This window comes from Anguilla anguilla, chromosome 3 (assembly GCF_013347855.1).
Source record: "Anguilla anguilla isolate fAngAng1 chromosome 3, fAngAng1.pri, whole genome shotgun sequence".
Classification (NCBI taxonomy): domain Eukaryota; kingdom Metazoa; phylum Chordata; class Actinopteri; order Anguilliformes; family Anguillidae; genus Anguilla; species Anguilla anguilla.
The window spans coordinates 31,407,442-31,422,821 of NC_049203.1; the positions used below are offsets into that span (position 1 = coordinate 31,407,442).

Genomic DNA, 15,380 nt, shown 5'->3' on the forward strand with positions numbered 1-15,380 from the left:
TTATGCCACTGCACTCACTCCACTATTGCACTCTTATGAACAGATGTCAGTAGTAATGAAACACATTTTTAAACTATTTTCCTAAGCCTTTTTCTATCTTTTACTGAATAATATTTTACTAAATAATTGTATTCATTTATTTATTTATTTGGCACAAAAAATGAAAAGAATAAATTTACAATATACATACGTGCACTTATGCATTTTAAACGTAGTCATGAGTAGTTATAGTCTTGAGGAGCTGTGTTGTAAGGAAGACCAAAAAAACCCTGAGGGTTTTATCCAGAGGCTTACTTAACAAGACAGACATAGTGTTATGGATTACATTGTAGACATTACAGTTCAGGTACACACAGTTATACATGAATGAAGTGGCATTTGACTTTTTCTGTGAACAAAAGGGGAGAAAGGTCGAAGCAATGGGAAGGAAGTTGATTAAAAGCTTCATTTCAAAACTCCTATGAAATGAAGACTGACCTAAGACATGGTTGTTCAAGTAAGATGCAACTGAAGACTGATATGTCAGACATCTTGCATCATAATTATGATTGTCCTTATTTATTCTGAAGAAGCCATTAAACATGAGGGGAGCTGATTGTGAAGACAAACTGTGCTGTGTGGAGAATGTTTACTTGATAAATGTTGAGTATCGCTAATTTTTTAAAGAGAGGTTGTGAATGAGTTGTGTAGCCTGCATGTGATATGATTCCAATGCAACGTTTTTGTTGGAGATGGATACAGTGCAATTTACTATGATGAGTACTGGCCCAAATTATGTTGCATAATTACAATCATTACAATGAAACAATTAGAATTCTTAAACAAACACAATTAGAAATTTCTAGATTATGGTAGTATACAATAAATATACAAATGATGAAATATGCTGTATAACCATGTATACATACTGCATGATTTCGGTAGTAAAGGTTCATTTCAATAAAAATAAAATTTTGAAAGGCTAAGTAGGCCACAGTCATAGTAGTGTTGCAGAATACATTAGGCAATACACAAACTGTTTGTGAAATAATATATTACAGGATTTTACAAAAAAACATTTTCCCACTGCAGTCTTATGAACAAATGTAAATGTATGGTATACTGCTGAGCATGTGTGTATTAGACATAGGGAGTGAATATTTGGTAAAAATCACGCAAAACCAAGAGGCAAATACTGACTGAAAAAACCGCCTAGAAATCTGACTGTTAATTCGTGGCAACCATAATGGCCATCGATCGTATGTAAAAATGTTTCTGACATACTGTAGGCTATTATATAATGATTTTCAAGTATGACTTTAAGAATTGAATAATGTTTTATAATGTGGTGTCTGGCCAAGGCAAGCTGTTTTAACATTTATATACTCATGTGGCTAACTTTTCACTAGTAATAATACTGAGTCTATATATCCACAATGTAATTTCAGTTTTAATAGCAGTAAAAAAAAATTTTAAATCAAGAAATCAACAGTAATTAGTAAAATGAGCATTCGTAGATATCTATAATTCACTTTTAACAAGTAAACGTTAAATTTTTATATCTATGTCAGGAAATCAGCATTCATTACTTATAAAACTTTTTGGCTACGTATCAACAATTTCATTGTTACTACTAGTAAAAATGTTTGCTATTCTTTGCAAGATATCTTGAAATCTACAGGTGAATCTTGTTAAAATGCTAATTATTTATATCAATAAATAGGTAATTACATGTGAAAATGTCTGTTCTTTTTTTTTTTTTTTAATTTCTAGAGGATATCACAAATTCAATTGTAACTAGTTAGAATGCAAATTCTTGATATCAGACATTCAATTGTAACTAGTTATAATGTGTATTTCTGATATCAGAAATTCGATTTTAACTAGTTAAAATGCATATTATTGATATCGGAAATTAAGGATGCGTCGGTCGTGCGTGGCTCTCCCGGTTCTTCGACCACCGCTAATCATATGAGCGCTTGGCTTTGGAGTGCCTCGTTCCTCCAGTAGCCGGTAACCAAGGATATTCGGGCCTTGCAAACTGTTCCTGGCGTGTGGACTCACACGAGAGGGAGACGAGAGAAGGGTGGCGAGCCCAGGGAGAGGAAAATGATAACAGAGAGGAATAGAAAAGAGAGTGCAACCTCCGTTTTATTGAAGGCTGTGCGTTTCAGATTTACAGTAAGCCAATACTGTTACAGGAGAGCTGTAGTAGGGGGGCGTGGTTAAGTGAGTCACTCTGAGGTGGATATATGGGCTCTGTAGTTCACTGTCTTTGTAGGCCATGGTACCTACACACAGAACCTAGTATTGACAGGACACGAACGATAGAGCTGGACCAAAGAGGTCTATGGAGATGTAGGCCTACTGTGCGACTGTAACTAACAACAGATATACATTCCATGAAAGAACTTTTAACAAACTGGTAGTTTTTACTCAGCAGAATGTTATATCTGCCTCAGAATTGGTCTAATGATTTTGTCAATGTTGCTAGTTAACTTGCTAACGTGTCTCAAGAGGAACTCTGAAAACAGTAGGCTGATAACATTCACCTGCCAAAGAAAAAATCACTTTACTTCCCATGCTAATAGTGTATGAAAAGGGAGACATATTATAAAGTTAACAAATAAAAGAACACACCTTAAATTCACATATAATTTTAAAGACTAAAATGATAATTTATGCAAGTGATTTGCTGTAATATGCAGTCACAGCTTTAAAGTTAGTGTTTCTAATGTCATAATTTTATAGTACATTCATTTTTTTTAATAAATTGAAATTGAAAAACCATGATTAATTTCAAAAACTAAATCGAAATTGAACTGAATTCAGAAAACAATATTCGCTCAGCACTACTGATTAAAATGTATTGTTGAGCATTGTGAGCCCAGGTTTGGGCTAGCAAGCTTGCTAGCACACTAAATGACTGAAATTACTGGCAAATTGGCCAGAATTAACAATTGGTAACTAGTTAGCTATACCGCTAACTAGCTAGCTACCTAGTTACTGATTGCTGAAATGTACAGCTAGCTGGCTAGCTACAAACATAATATATGCATTTCCTACTCATCTGGCTAGCATGTAACTGAAATTATTGGGATTTAGATTCACCTAATATATACAGCTAGCTGGCTAACTATAGACAAAGTTAATGCATAGCCTGTGCTGTGGGCGTGGTAAAAATAAATATTCCACAAATGCCAAAAAGGCACTTAAAAAAAATATTTGTTGAATATTTATAATACTAGCTTCAACTAGTGAGAATTTAGTTTCAAATAGTAAGTACTTGGTTGATCTCTTTAATTACATTTTTCATAATTTAAAATTATATTTTAATTTCTACAACTAGCAGCAATGATATACCAGAGATGTATTGATATTTAAGGTACTAGTGGCGAATATGTAACCATTAATGTTGATATCAATAATTACGTTTTAACTTAATACATAGTAATAAACTTATCAAAAAACAATATTTACAAATATCTTGATACGTCCTGTTTGCTAGTAAAAATTTGGCAGCACGGTGCAGTGAGTAGCACTGTCGCCTCAGCAAGAAGGTCCTGGGTTCGAATCCAGCTTGGGCCTTTCTGTGTGGAGTTTGCATGTTCTCCCCGTGTCCCCATGGGTTTGCTCCGGGTACTTCAGTTTCCTCCCACAGTCCAAAGACATACAGGTAGGCTAATTGGAGAGTCTAAATTGCCCATAGATATGACTGTGTGAGTGAATGTGCCCTGTGTGTGCCCTGTGATAGATTGGCGGCCTGTCCAGTGTGTATTCCTGCCTCTCGCCCAATGCACGCTGGGATAGGCTTTAGCACCCCCTGTGACCCTGCCCAGGATAAGTGTGTATAGATAATGGATGGATGGATAGACTAGTAAAAATTGTGTTTTAAGTTTTAGTGCAAATACTATTTTAACTGATGAAAATACATGTATTACTAGTCATTTTGACAGATTAATTGTTAAAGTAGCATCATGTTATTATATACTTATTGAATACAACTATTATTATTCTTATTAATTCGCAATTTGGTATTTAGCACGTGCTGTTATCAAGAGGGACTTACAAATTAGGTTGTGTCTGTAACATTTAATATCGGCATGTATTCATTATTTACGTGATATTACACACATCCATAAAAAAAATATTGTCAAAGAAATATTGTGAGCATAAACGAAGCAAAAAAGATTTAATTTCTTATTCCAGACCTATCTTTGTCACTCTAATCCCAGTCATCTTCTTCCCTTCCCCAGGCTTGACCTCACATTCAGATGCAACTCTGTCACTGATCCCATGAAGCAAAGCCCACAAATACAAAAGGTGAGCCTCATTTAAAAAAAAATAGAATTTAACCTGAACTGTTGCTGCTCATTGCCACTGCTCATCCACACAGCCATAGTTAGAGACCTGAACAAGGAATTATTCAACTAAGAATTTTGAAACTCTCTGAGACAAAAGACTTATTGTGATCCAAAACTTCAGTTCTATGGAGACACAGGGTGGTACAGCGAATGCAAGAATCAAAAGGCTGGAAATTCACGGCTGAGAATAAACGCTCACGTTTCCCTGAGGTGATTTGTCTTTGCGGTTTTCTTTCTACAGATGTTAGACCCCCTTTTTTTAGTAAAGACCTGAGGTTCTTCGGTAGTACTTTGATATCCTGCTCGAATTCAATATGTGAAATAGAAGAGTCACTCTGTGACTTGAAGCACATCACAGTCTTTGAAGTCTGATCCAATTTTTGCTGCTCACCATTTGATGTTGAAAGGATGAAATGAAGAAAATGTACAGTTTTTGCCAGTAACTCTGCAGAGCATATGTAAGATTAAAAAAGCAAAATCCTTTGGAGGATGTACTTAGAAATGTTAAGCAGATTAATACTTTCCTATGGCTCTTTTATTCAGAGATAAAATTATATATGAGAGGAAGTTCACATATGCTGTTATTTTCACCCGGGCAATTAAGTCAGCGCATTGTCATTTGCAAGGCGTAGAGATAGAGCGGCTTGTGTGAGTGTATTTGCATGTGATTACAATTGCAAAATATATTAATGGGGTTTTGTGGAAGCGGCTGCCAATGTAGTAAATTATAAATAAATAGGTACAGCTGTTTGAATATTTTACAGTTATACAGTAATTTGAATCTCATTGCAAGGAGAACTAGTTCTGCAATCATAGCATGCTCACCTTATTACTATGTTCATTGACTGTCTGCTTCTTGGTCTGCATATGCTGTTCTTATAAAGGTTGCTTCTGACAGTCAAGACATACAAGTCAAAGATGACGGGAGAGACAAAAGGAGTGCAGAAGGAGACACTGTGAAGTTCAGCATGGAGACAGGCAACATGCGAGATGCTCAGTGTAAAGAAGGTATGCCTGCGCAACAGGTGTGGTGGGTGCAGGTAATTACAGAAGACATGAAGGAATATGCCATTTAAGTAAAAACAACTGTCTTAAATTACTCATCCCTCCTCCTCTCTCTAATAATTATTTGGTAGTCACCAAGGCTAGGGTAGGTTCAAGGATGGGGTATGTTAACCCAAATCATTCCTGTGGGGGCTTAATAACCAAGGTCAATTTATCATTAATGTGTCATCACTGGCACCAGAACTTTAATAACAGCAGTCTCCCACACACCAAGTCTGTTGCTAAATGGCTGTAACAGACATACCATAGTAACGTGACATGAAAACACACTACCATGATTTGTTGAACATATGTTTGGTTTGTGTTTTGCCCAAGGCCCTGAAGTACATTTGTGCCTGCCTGGGTGGCTGAGGGGATCAGTGGGGAGGTTTGGGGGTTGATTATGACTGTCTGTGGGCATGGGGGGAAACAGGCCTGTCATTAGGAGTTGGGGGAGAGAGCACAAGGTGGGCCACATTTAGAAGTGTAGCCAGGGGGATTATGTGGATTAGACCTGATAATGTAACAGACAGGGCTCTCCAGGGTGCCGCGGGATTAGTGTCAGTGTGCCACTGCAATTCTGCTTAGATAGTGGTTAATACTGTAATGTTGGATCCAGGTGACCCATTCTGCAATCATTTCCATAATACTGAGGCTGTAGTGGGACTCGAGGCTCACTGCATTTGTACAGCTTAAGTGACCCAGTGCTGAAAGAGCGAAAACTATGAAGAAATGTATACTTTGCAAGTATTTTCAGTCTGGATTACTCCACTGAACAGTACCATTTTTTATAATGTTTGTTGAAGTAGTAAAGATTTTCTGCATTTTGATAATATAATGTGATCTTTTGATAGTATGATAACTGATAATATTTTGATAAGCAGCCAAACTGTTTGTGGCAGATCTTCAGCCACCGCAGGTTTTTTAATCAGCACAAACCGACAGTGAACACAGAAGTTGCAGGAATAATTCCCTTTTAACACACAAAAATGCCCGGTTCAGCTCTTTGACTGTGCTGTTGCTCTCCACATGGCGTGTGTGTGTCTTCCCCCCGCGACAGGCCCAGCCGCTACTGCATTAGGGAGAGAGTAATTAGTGACATAGAAAACCTGTGCTAATTGACTCATTCCTGGCCGAGTAACTTGTGACCAGGAACACCTGTGCTAATTAACTCCCTCCCAGCCCTGTTCCCGTGAGCCACTCCCACCTGCCTCTCCCCTCAGCTGAGCCACACCCACACCCACCTACACTGTTCTAATATGTAGAAGACTATAGGCATAATACAACTCCACAATGTTCAGGGCTGCGTTTCCGAGTTTCGATGTACCTTAACGTTTTACAAAGGTTTCTAAGGTATACCTTTCGAGGGAAACCGCTTTTTTACGAGTCTTTCCCAGACCATACCTTAACAGTTGCCTTAAGGGACACTTCCAAAGGTACGTCATAAGTTGGAGCTGTTTATAAGTTTATCAATCTGTGTAAAGATGCTGTAAAGGCTTATGAATGACGTTTTAATATAACAAGTGTTAATCATAATCATAATCATTTTACATCAATCTAATATTGCAGAAGAGGAAGCTATGCCTACTAAAGATCATCTGCTAATCTCTTTAAGAGTCAAGACGAGACCTTGTGATAGTTTCAATAAATACGTACATATAGGCTACAAAAGATAAAATAAAGTGCATCAATCGGGACATATAAGCCATAGTCTGGGACTTCTTGGAAGCCCAGGAAAAAGGATATAGGCTAAATATGGGTGAATTATTTTGTTCTTATTGAAAGAAAGGTCTAATGTTAATTTGTTTTTGTCACACAATATATAGGCAACAGAAACAGAAAGAAATGTTCTGTAATGTTGATATTTACCCAGTGCTATTTTGTTTTACATAGGAGGTGTGAGCTAAAGGAAGGGGATGTAGATCATTTTGCTATGTTTGTTCATTGTGAGCCACCGTACCTGCATATGTTTTTATGGGTAGGTCAATCAACATGTTCTAGTTCCCTCTAGTTCGGTCATGCAAGTAGACTCACTCAACGTCGGCTTTGCTCACACGGGTTTTATATTCTTAATAAACCGGCGGTTTGCTTCAAGTCAGTGTGATCATTGACTCACACACAAACGATCTAATTTCTACAGGGTATGCAGTCAGAAAGCTCAGTTAGCTCCACTACGTATAAATTTAAAAAACATATTTCTTTTTCACAAATTGGACTGGTAGCCTATTATGGATAAGCCCTATACTTAATTACCATCATGATGGGAATAGACAGGTGTAACGACAACATTCTCATGATGTGCTATGCACAGAAACGTTGATTGGATAATTATTTTTTGTAACGTTATTATTAAACTATCTATGTCATTTTCGCATGGAGATGTGCTACTAGATGTGCACTATAGTACAACTGTCAATTTGAAAAGTAAAATGTTGGCATAGGCTAAAACTGTGACAGGATGAGCGGAGCGCATCGCTAAGGGACAGCTTACGAGTGGCTCAGACCACCCTTTTAAAGGTATACCTTTCAGAAGGTATGCCTTAGCTAAGGAGGCGCTGGGAAACAGCTCGAGACCTAAAGGAAGACCTTAAGGTATACCTTACGACGCACGTAGCGCTAAGGAGACTCTGGGAAACGCAGCCCAAATCTCTAATTGGGCAGGAAACAAACCCATGCAGGTATGTGGGGAGAGCTGTGAGGGTATAAGTGCTTTCAGCTCTTCCATAATGACACACTCAGATATTTGCACTTTTTAGAAGCCTGCGGCCAGATGTCCTAAGCTTTTTGTGGGTACTTTCAGGCGCAGATACGATGCATTTTGCCCCAGAAACATGTTTTGTAGCAAAACAGGTGCATTGGCTGGAAGCCCAGTATGCACAACATCAACATGAGTCATCACAAGGTGTGCTTCGCCCCTTAATGCATAAGCTTTTAAGGGAGGATTGTGCAAATAGCGGCCGGAGATATTATAAGTGTGGCTGATTATGTATTCCTTTGAATTTAATTTTTGCATGAAATTTCTCCTCCACAAAGACCAGGCATAGATCAAGACACAAGTAAGAAAGATGCACAGGTGTAGGTCTTGAAGACGCATTTAATTGGCTATAGAATATTGGCTAAAGTCAGGGAGCAGTTGTGGCAAAGTTGTTAAAATCATGCAAAAAATAGTTTTTAATCATTAATTTATCAAATTAACCAGATCACATATGCAGCAGTAGCAAATGATTGAAATAACATGCACAACTGTAGTGACAGTAAAAAGGGCTTGAAGTTCCAAATCAGAGGGCAGTTGCAGCCAGTTAAAAATATGAGTAAATGCATTGATAGGTTGGTATATTTACTAGCTTTGATCCAGCATAACTACTTCCAGTGTTGAGTAATTAGTCATAGTTTTGCCTTTAACTCTGTTAGAAACAGAGCATGCTCAAATTGAATTACTAAAATTATATTAAAACAGGGATCCTGTGTGTTTGTTTTTATTTCATTAAAGTTAAATTTGGTATATGTTGTAGCCAACATAGCAAAGGCAAAAATCTGACACCCATGAATTCCCTGACAGACACCCAGCTGTATAAATAATTACTCTTTGGTAAGAAATAAAAGACAGCATAGAACCTCCCACACAACTTTCCCATTCTATCCCAGCAATAGTCAAGCTCCTTGTAAACATTACACTGTCTCACATCTGGATCATTTCAATTGAGAACTGCCACGAAAGCAACATGCCCCACTTGTTGTCATGCAACATGAAAAAATATCATGTTAAAAAAAAACATTTAAAAAAATAAAATAAGTTGTCTTTCGACTATCAATACGACAGTTATGTGTACAGCTGTTCCCATTAGTGTTCCCATAGTTGATGCTATCAACGTCAAGAGAGTCCATTATAGAATTTTAGATAAATAAATATGGCCTGTGCCAACACAATAAAATATTATTTGCACTATTGTTGACATTAAATTCAATGGTATACACTTAAGGTAGTATGAAATCTAGGTGGTTCTAGTGTTAACTTGCCTCAGTCATACCATCTTACTCCAATACTTCCATTGACTAATACTCTCGAATAGGCTTATATTATCTATGAGAACCCGTTGGAAAATTTGTTTGAGATTAATTTCTATTTATTTGATCAAATAAATTCACTTAAAATCTATATTTTTGTCCAATTATTCATTGATTACTTTAGTAAGGAAATAAGTCGTGCCAAGGTGATCAGCTGTCGAAAAAAAATGGCCGACGCTGTAGTGTTCCGATGAGGTTAACACAATGTAATCTGTAATTTATCTGGATACAATTGTACAATAGCACATGGCTACCAATGAGATGTCGTTGGAATACTATGGATACATGCTACTTGCTGGGAACACGTATTGCCATCTTTGTAGCATTTACTCTTAAAGCTATGGATCTGACTAATGTGGTAGAAATGTTGCACTAATTTTGCATAAATCTTTAATAGAACGCACAGACTCATGGTTATTCATCTCCTTTTCCCACTTAGTTTCATTTGTGAGGGCTGTCTTTGGCTCCCAGCTTTTCAGGAAACTGTTTAAATATGTACAGGCTGCGGTGGCTTCAGACACACAGGGTATACTTTGATCCCAGCAGTTCTGAAGCTGGATTACATCCGGAGATGGAGGGAGTCACATGACCTGGGCTGCCACCAGATGTTGGGGAGCCAGGCTCTTTCCTGTGTTCCCTCCTCGCTGTCGCCCCTGGTGATTGTTTTTCATTCAGTGGTTTGGGGTTAAGAGTCCCGGAGAGTCTCAGGACACCAGCAGAGAATACTCAAATGAGCCTAGGAAATAAAATCCATTTTGAATGAGGCTAACAGTGATGGCAGGACTTGGGATCTGTCTCAGCAGTTTGATGGATGCTCAATTGTTTAAACAAATTTCCCTAATCCCAGCTGTGCTGCTGTTCTTGGAGCTGGCCTCCTGTGTGGCTAGAACAGTGGGTGACAAGAGCAGATTATCACTGCTGATTCAGGGATGTCTGTTCAGGGCCTGTGATTTGCATAGATCTGGAAGACAATCCTTTAGCGTTAAAGAAATACCTGCAGTGCTGGCTTGTGCAAATGAAGACTCTTTCCTTGCTTGAATCCTTGCTAATGTACAGTTTGAGTTGCTATTTAAATGCTAAGCTATTCCTTGCATTTGCTGCATGTGACATTCATTTAGGCACTGACATGCCACCTTGACAGTTAAATGAAGTACCACAAACAGCATAGTTACTCATCGCTCTCTTTCATTCTGTCTCTTCTCATTTGCTTTCTTTGATGTTTTCATTCAAATGTATTTTGAATAAAGTCTTCAAAATAATTCACAAAAAAGCTGCACAGACAGCTCTGAATTCATACAATATGATCAGAAATATGACAGAGCTCGCGTTTTTGCTTCATGTTGTAGTAAACAGGAGAGAGCAGACAATCAGTCGATGCAGACTATGAAATTTGAGCTGCTTATGTTAACACACTTTTTTAAAGATTATGTTTGTGCTATAAATGAAATGTCAGGAGCTAGAGAGTGATGAGCAGGAGACACATGACAGAAACCAATACCTGCATCAAATAAGGTCCTCTCTGAGTCTGGGACCCCATTCATCAAATACTGATAGAAGCAAAACTAAATTTGTAGGAACAAAGTTTAGAATTTGAATATGAGGTCAACAGGTGTGATTTTTGAAAGATGCATACCACCTACTACTGTAAGTAGCTATGGATACATTGGGCACATTCTTTTAGTGGTTCTATGGACACTGAGCCTCTGAACACAGGTAATCAGGATGTGTAATCAGGATGATGAATTGCAATTTCCTATTCTTTGACAAAACATTGCATGCTTTTATATTGTTTTCAGATTGCTTGTACTTTCAAAAATAAAAAAATGCATGTGTTTCTTATTAACCTTGCCAGAATACACAAGGCAAATTAATTAAGGTTAATTATTATGGTTATGTTATGATATGCATATACATTTTACTGCCCATGCTGTTTAACAGCCTGACCTACAATATGTGTTATCAGTTATTACTTAAATTCTTTGAGCTGTGCATGTTAAATAACTCAAAATGTTTTGAACACAAATTTGAGTTGTTTGTAAAATTGTGCTTGCTGTAAAGCAAGGGTGGGGAACCTTTTTCCTGTCTGGGGCCAGATTAATATTTGCATATACGACAGTGGGCCATAGACTGCTATGAACTCTCATGCAAATTACAGACACATTTTTACATGTTATGCTGATTGAATGTTCATATTGTGGCGCCCCGATCCCTTATCGGCGGCCACTAGGGAAAGTCGTGAGTGGCCGTTACTTACCAAACCACAGTCTGGAGACATTCAGGACCCTGGACAGCACCAGACAGACCAACTGAGGGGACACCAGGCAGCACCATGGACAGGGCTGCAGCAGAGGGAAGGTAGGTGGAATTTTCCACTCTGCAGCACACCTGAAGCTGCTTGATAGATTGGCTGCCGGCGCCCACCTGAAGCTGCTTGCACTGACGAGCACGCAGGCTTTGTAAACCAGCACAACCACAGGAATGGTAGAGTTGCTGGGGCTTTCTTGGGAGCTACACCGGGCGATTCTCCACACCTGGACCAGAGACCGTAAGCGGCCGTGGGCCAATTCTCTTAACGCAGAGGAAAGTGTGACAAACTGAGAATTGTGACGTGTCAAGAATAACCGTGATTCCAGTGGACCGTGTGACTGGGGGGCCACGACAGGAACAGCTCAGAGCTGGAGCTGGGGGAAGGTTGGAGCGCTACCGCACTGGGGAGGGAGGCCTTCTCCCCTACACCCCCTCGGGGACTGGAGGATCACCAGCCGGCGCCCGGAGGAAGGAGCCGGACCCGGACCTGACTGACCACGCCTGTCCCCCCCCCCTAACCTATGTGTCTCTCATTTCTCTCCAGAAGGGCGTGTGAATACTTGGAGTGGAGCACCGATACCCCAACCGGGAAGAAGCTTTAGTTGTTTTTGGCTCCCCTTACCCCTACCCCCACTCGTTACAACGATTAAAGAACTTTTTTTTTGTTAACCACTACCTCCGTCTCCCCGATCTGGTTCTTCTGGACTTCCGTTGGCTGAGAGAGGTCACAATTGGTGGAGAACGTGGGCAGTCTAAATCCACGCTACGGGTTGACGGAACCAGGTAGAAACCAGCACTAAAAAAAAAAAAAAAAATGGAGGAGGCTATCAAAGCTGTGCTGCAGACACAGAAAACACTGGAGGCGGCCATGGTGGCCCTGGTCACCCGCACGTCAGAGAACAAACTGAAGCCGCGGGACGTACTGACGAAAATGACTCCCGAGGATGACGTAGAAGCCTACCTCGAGCTGTTTGAACATACCGCCCACCGAGAAGGCTGGGCCCGGGGAGACTGGGGGGGCATCTTGGCACCGTTTCTGATCGGGGAGGCCCAGAAAGCCTGCCGGGACCTGACCGTTGCAGAAGCAGCCAACTACAGCAACCTCAAAGCAACCATTCTGGCTCAGTATGGCTATAGCTTGCCAGCCAAAGCCCAGCGCTTCCACCAGTGGGCCTAGAGCCCCAACCAGCCAGCGAGAGCCCAAGTGGCTGCCCTGAGCCGCATCACCCGGAGCTGGCTGGCTCGGAAGAGACCTTCACCGAGTTCGCCCCACAGCCGGGGAGCCAGACCGGGGAACATAGTCGCTTTGGAACAGCGCAGCTGCATGATCCCAACTTGACGCAGGCCTGGAGGGACGTCCAGGAGATCGATGGGAAGCTACCCATATTTTATGATTGAGCAGGGGTTGTTATATAGGGTGTCCCAGATCAAGGAGGAGATAATTAACCAGCTGTTAGTCCCCAAGACTCACCTTTCAAAGGTCCTGTACCTCGCCCACACCCATCTCCTGGGGGCCCACTTGGGAGCTGAGAAGACGTATGAGCGCATAATCGCACGGTTCTACTGGCCTGGAGTGAAGAGTGCCGTTGAGGAGTACTGTCACCACTGCGCTGAGTGCCAGCTCCATAGCCCCAAGGTGAAGTATAAAAACCCCCTGATCCCTCTGCCCATCATCGAGGTCCCCTTCCACCGCATCGCCATGGACATCGTGGGCCCCCTCCCAAGGTCCAGCTGAGGGCACAAATATATCCTGGTCATCATGGACTACGCTACCCGGTTCCCAGAAGCCATCCCGTTGCAGACTGCCACTGGGAAAGCGGTAGCCCGAGAGCTATTCCTGCTGTTCAGCCGGGTGGGTATCGCATCGGAGATACTCACGGACCAGGGGTCCTGCTTCATGTCCACTGTGTTGAAGGCGATGTGCCACCTGCTGAAGGTGAAGCAGGTGAGGACTTCAGTCTATCACCCGCAGACCGACGGGCTGGTCGAGCGGTTTAACCACACCTTAAAACAAATGATGAGAAAGATGATTGAAACAGACGGTAAAGACTGGGACCAACTGTTACCCTACCTTATGTTTGCCATTCGTGAAGTACCTCAGGCGTCTACAGGGTTTTCACCATTTGAGCTGCTGTATGGGCGGTGACCCCGAGGACTGTTGGACCTGGCCAAGGAAACATGGGAGCGTCAACCTTCACAACATAGCATGGTCATCGAGCACATGGAGCGGATGCACCAGCGGATGGCCCGGATCTGGCCCATGGTCCGGGAAAACATGCAGCAGGCACAGCAGGCCCAGGCCTGGGTATACAATCGCGGAGCACAGGTGAGAGAATTCCAGCCGGGTGATAAAGTGATGGTCTTGGTCCCCACCCATGAGTGTAAATTTTTGGCTAAATGGCACGGGCCCTACGAAGTGGTTGAGAAAACCGGGCCCGTCAACTATAAAGTCAGCCAACCGGGACGCCGCCGTCACACCCAAATATACCACATAAATTTGTTAAAACGTTAGTATGACGCTGAACAACCGCCGGCACAAGCCCTCTCTGCTCACGTTTCCCCACAGGGCACCCCCGAGGTAACGATGGGAAAGCAGCTGACGGGCCACCAGATCCAAGATCTCCGAGAACTCCTGGAACGAAATCGGGATATGTTCTCGAAGCTCCCAGGCCGGACCTCCATCATAGCCCACCACATCGCCACAGAACCCGGGAAGGTTAGGCTGAGGCCGTACCGGATCCCCGAGGCCTAGCGGGATACCATCCGGGAAGAGGTCAGGCAGATGTTCGAGATGGGGGTCATTGAAGAGTCTCGCAGTTCGTGGAGCAGCCCCATAGTTATTGTACTCAAACCCGACGGCAGCCTGAGGTTTTGCAATGACTTTAGGAAGCTAAATGAAATCTCACGTTTTGATGCTTACCCCATGCCCAGGGTAGATGAGCTGATCGAGAGGCTAGGACCGGCTCGATTCCTCAGCACGTTGGACCTCACCCGCGGGTATTGGCAGGTTCCCCTTACCCCCCAGGCCAAGGAGAAGACTGCCTTTGTGACACCGGATGGCCTCTTCCAGTACCCGGTCCTACCGTTTGGGGTCCACGGAGCCCCGGCTACCTTCCAGCGGCTCATGGATCAGGTCCTCCGGCCTCATCAGGAGTATGCGGCGGCGTACCTGGACGACATCGTGGTCCACAGTGCGGATTGGAAAACCCACTTGGGCAGGCTAGAGGCGGTGCTGGGGGCCCTCCGGGAGGCAGGGCTGACGGCCAATGCAACCAAATTCCGCTTGGGATTGGAGGAGGCGGATTACTTAGGCTACACCGTCGGAAGAGGGTGTGTGAAACCCCAATCCACCAAGGTGGAAGCCATCGCAACGTGGCCAAAGCCCCAGACGCAAAAGCAGGTGAGAACCTTCCTGGGCCTAGTTGGTTATTACCGTCAGTTCATTCCCAATTTTGCTGCCATAGCAGCCCCCCTGCATGACCTGACCTCCAAGAGTCTAAGCAACCAAGCCGGCTGGACGGAAGAAGCTGACGTTGCCTTCGAAACCCTGAGACAAGCCCTCTGCAGCGAACCTGTCCTGGTGACTCCGACCTTCGATCAGACCTTCGTACTCAAAACGGA

General features: G+C 42.2%; 1 protein-coding gene across 1 annotated transcript in view; it reads left to right on the forward strand.

Annotated features, from left to right (window-relative positions):
• Nucleotides 1–15,380, forward strand: part of myo3b (myosin IIIB) — a 358,080-nt gene that overhangs the window by 254,799 nt on the left and 87,901 nt on the right. The window contains exons 23-24 of the mRNA XM_035410289.1: nucleotides 4,236–4,302; nucleotides 5,228–5,351. Coding sequence (XP_035266180.1) covers nucleotides 4,236–4,302; nucleotides 5,228–5,351 — 191 coding nt within the window. The remainder of the gene's footprint in view (nucleotides 1–4,235; nucleotides 4,303–5,227; nucleotides 5,352–15,380) is intronic.